At 48.2% G+C, this 2,995-nt stretch overlaps 1 protein-coding gene across 1 annotated transcript; it reads right to left on the bottom strand.

Moving 5' to 3' along the window:
* Window positions 1–1,408: 1,408 nt before the first annotated feature.
* On the bottom strand, window positions 1,409–2,486 carry LOC107572636 (G-protein coupled receptor 39-like). Its single transcript, XM_016259060.1, has one exon. The coding sequence runs from the start codon at window positions 2,288–2,290 to the stop codon at window positions 1,409–1,411; it is 882 nt and encodes a 293-aa protein (XP_016114546.1). The 5' UTR covers window positions 2,291–2,486.
* Between the last annotated feature and the right edge of the window lie 509 nt (window positions 2,487–2,995).

Below are 2,995 nucleotides of genomic sequence, written 5' to 3'. Positions count from 1 at the left end.
AGTGTTCTACAGTGGTCTGAAGTGTTCTGAAGTGGTCTAGAGTTTTCTGAAGTGGTCTGAAGTGTTCTGCAGTGTTCTACATTGGTCTGAAGTGTTCTGCAGTGGTCTGAAGTGTTCTACAGTGGTCTGTAGTGTTCTGAAGTGGTCTACAGTGGTCTGCAGTGTTCTGAAGTGGTCTACAGTGGTCTGAAGTGTTCTACAGTGGTCTGAAGTGTTCTGCAGTGGTCTGAAGTCTTCTACAGTGGTCTGCAGTGTTCTACAGTGGTCTGAAGTGTTCTGAAGTGGTCTGGAGTTTTCTGAAGTGGTCTGAAGTGTTCTGCAGTGTTCTACATTGGTCTGAAGTGTTCTACATTGGTCTGAAGTGTTCTACATTGGTACATTGGTCTGGAGTGTTCTACAGTGGTCTGTAGTGTTCTGCAGTGGTCTGTAGTGTTCTGCAGTGGTCTGAAGTGGTCTGAAGTGGTCGGAAGTGGTCTGCAGTGTTCTACAGTGGTCTGAAGTGTTCTGAAGTGGTCTGCAGCGGTCTGTAGTGTTCTACAGTGGTCTTCAATGGTCTGCATTGTTCTCCAGTGGTTTGTCCATCAGTTAGGGTCAGGTAGTGCAGTAGGTTGGCTGTATGCCTGTTTGCACTGATGCTGCTTCAAGAATGATCATAAATATGAATGTGCTAGTTAAAAACTGCATATGAAAGCAATGTGAAGTCAACCGCTTGAATTAGTCGAGCTCATAATCACAAGCGGGACTTATAAAGTTTGTGATAGCAGCTAAGGCACAATGAGACCAGCTGTCGTTATTTTTATCGCGCCGTGCTCCCCGTCTGTGTAATTCATAAACGATCATTTATTACGCACAGTACGATCAGATGGCTGACTTTTAAAGCGAGTATTGTACTAATAGTGGAATGTTTGTTTGTATGCGGAGCTTGAGCTCTTGAAGCTCCGCCCTCTTCTGAAAGGGGGCCGGAGCACCAGCTCATTTGCATTGAAAGGGACACACACAAAAACGGCGCTTTTTGGTTAATACCCTAAAAGTGGCAATTTTAACAAGCTATAAAAAATTATCTGTGTGTATTTTGAGCTAAAACGTCACATATACACTCTGGGGACATTAGAGACTTATTTTACATCTTGTAAAAAGGGGCATAATAGGCCACCTTTAAAATACATTTTAGTTCATATTCATGACGTAGCACAGTTGGGTGCAATTAGATGTTCTTAAGATTATCTTAAGAAGTAGTAAATAATTTTTTTTTTATATTAAGTACAAAATTACTTTAAGTACATTACAGAAGTGCAATTTGTTTTCTCCTGAGTGCTGCTTTCAATGGTTTCTAAGAGTCTCAGAGGACTTTATAGAGGTGACAGAGAGGACGTGTTAAGGCTTGGGTGCATGTTTGTGTAAGGCTGGGTCAGGGTAAAGGTGAGCCTTTTTCAGCAGGAATCGAGTCTTGTGAAGTCAAGCCGAGACTCGAGAGCAGACGCACATGCAAGATAAAGAACGGTGTCCTACCGAGGAAGAGGATAGTCTGCTTGCGGGCCGCTTTCAGCCGGGTGCTCTCGTGTTTGGGGACGCTGTGTGCAGCTCCGCTGGCTCCGGACTCGTTGGGTCCCATCGGGGCCCGCAGAACAGCAATCATGGCTCTGCACATGAAGGCCACAGCGCTCAGAACGAGCAGATAGAGCGCGAACGCGGTGAAGATGCTGGTGCGGTACATGACCCAGTGCTGGCTCAGATTAGTGCAGAAGGTCAGGTTCTGTACGGGCCCCTGCCGGCCCTCGGGGGCCAAGCCCTCGGTTCCTGTGGCCACGAGCAGTGGCAGAGCCACGACAACCGAGCAGATCCAGGCCCCCAGCAGCAGTGCCGTGGAGCGCCGTCCCGACAGCGCTTTATAGCGGAACGGGTGGCAGATGGCCAGGTAGCGCTCGAAGCTCAGCGAGGCGATGTTGAGGACGGTGGCGTAGCTGCAGGCCTCGAACAGAAAGCTGTAGATCCTGCAGGCGGCGTCGCCGGACGAGGACGAGAAGGGGAACCAGACGGCGCTGTAGAGCTCCACGGGCATCCCGATCAACAGCACCAGCAGGTCAGAGCAGGCCAGACTCAGCATGTGATCCGTCACGCTCTTCTGCAGGTATCCGCTGCGCTGCAGCCGCTGAGACACGTGGATGGTGACGCTGTTTCCCAGGATGCCGAGGATGAGGATGAGGCTGTACAGCACCGTGAGGAAGATCTTCACCTCGTGATTCGGCTCCAGTGATTTCCAGTCTCTCTGCACTTCCTCGTTCTCCTCCATGACGCCGGTCGCTCTCTTATTGGCTTTAGTGCTGCTTATCTGCACCGTTAATCATCAGACTCACAGAGCACAGAATCACAGCGTTCCACTTGAAGCAGAAAGTCTGTGAATGCTTCATGATGAAGATCAGAGCGTCTCAGCTCAGTTAGTCTCTGCTTGAGCGACTCTTCCTTGGCTCGTGTCTGAGGCTCTGCTGCGAGTTAATGATTGGAGTTTGATCGCGGAGGCGGTGCGAGTTACTGCCGTGATCTGAGCTGAGCATCGCTATGTGAGCGGGAACTATTAGTCACCTGATGCTTTACAGTACGAGGGTGTGTCCTGTGTGTGTGTGTGTGTGTGTTTACACAAGTTACAGCCACAGTACTTACTTTAGAGTGTTTCAGAGTGATAACTCACCTACTAATGATCATGCTGTCATCACTTACTCTCCCTCGTGTCGCTCCAAATCTGTGTGAGTCTTCTCTTGAACACTAAAGAAGATATTTTGAAGAATGTTGACATTGTGGAAACATTTCCCAAAATAAACTCTATTTTCTCTATGAAAGATTATATTGTGCAACCAAAACGTTTAGGAAAACGTTGCTCCATCCAACAATACCGGTGGCTGTTAATGGCGCTGATGAGCTTCTGCGCAGTGTTTATCCTCACATCACCAGTCGCTCATTTTGGGTGTAAAACTACAGCATGATCTACATATCTGGTTTT

The sequence above is a fragment of the Sinocyclocheilus grahami genome, unplaced genomic scaffold (assembly GCF_001515645.1).
Source record: "Sinocyclocheilus grahami isolate Dianchi unplaced genomic scaffold, SAMN03320097.WGS_v1.1 scaffold1783.1, whole genome shotgun sequence".
Classification (NCBI taxonomy): domain Eukaryota; kingdom Metazoa; phylum Chordata; class Actinopteri; order Cypriniformes; family Cyprinidae; genus Sinocyclocheilus; species Sinocyclocheilus grahami.
The sequence above is the reverse complement of the archived record's forward strand: the minus strand, read 5'-3'. Positions and strand labels throughout refer to the sequence as shown.

Coding starts and splice junctions, on each gene's coding strand:
- LOC107572636 (XM_016259060.1), bottom strand. CDS start 2,290: ATGGAGGAGAACGAGGAAGTGCAGAGAGACTGGAAATCACTGGAGCCG.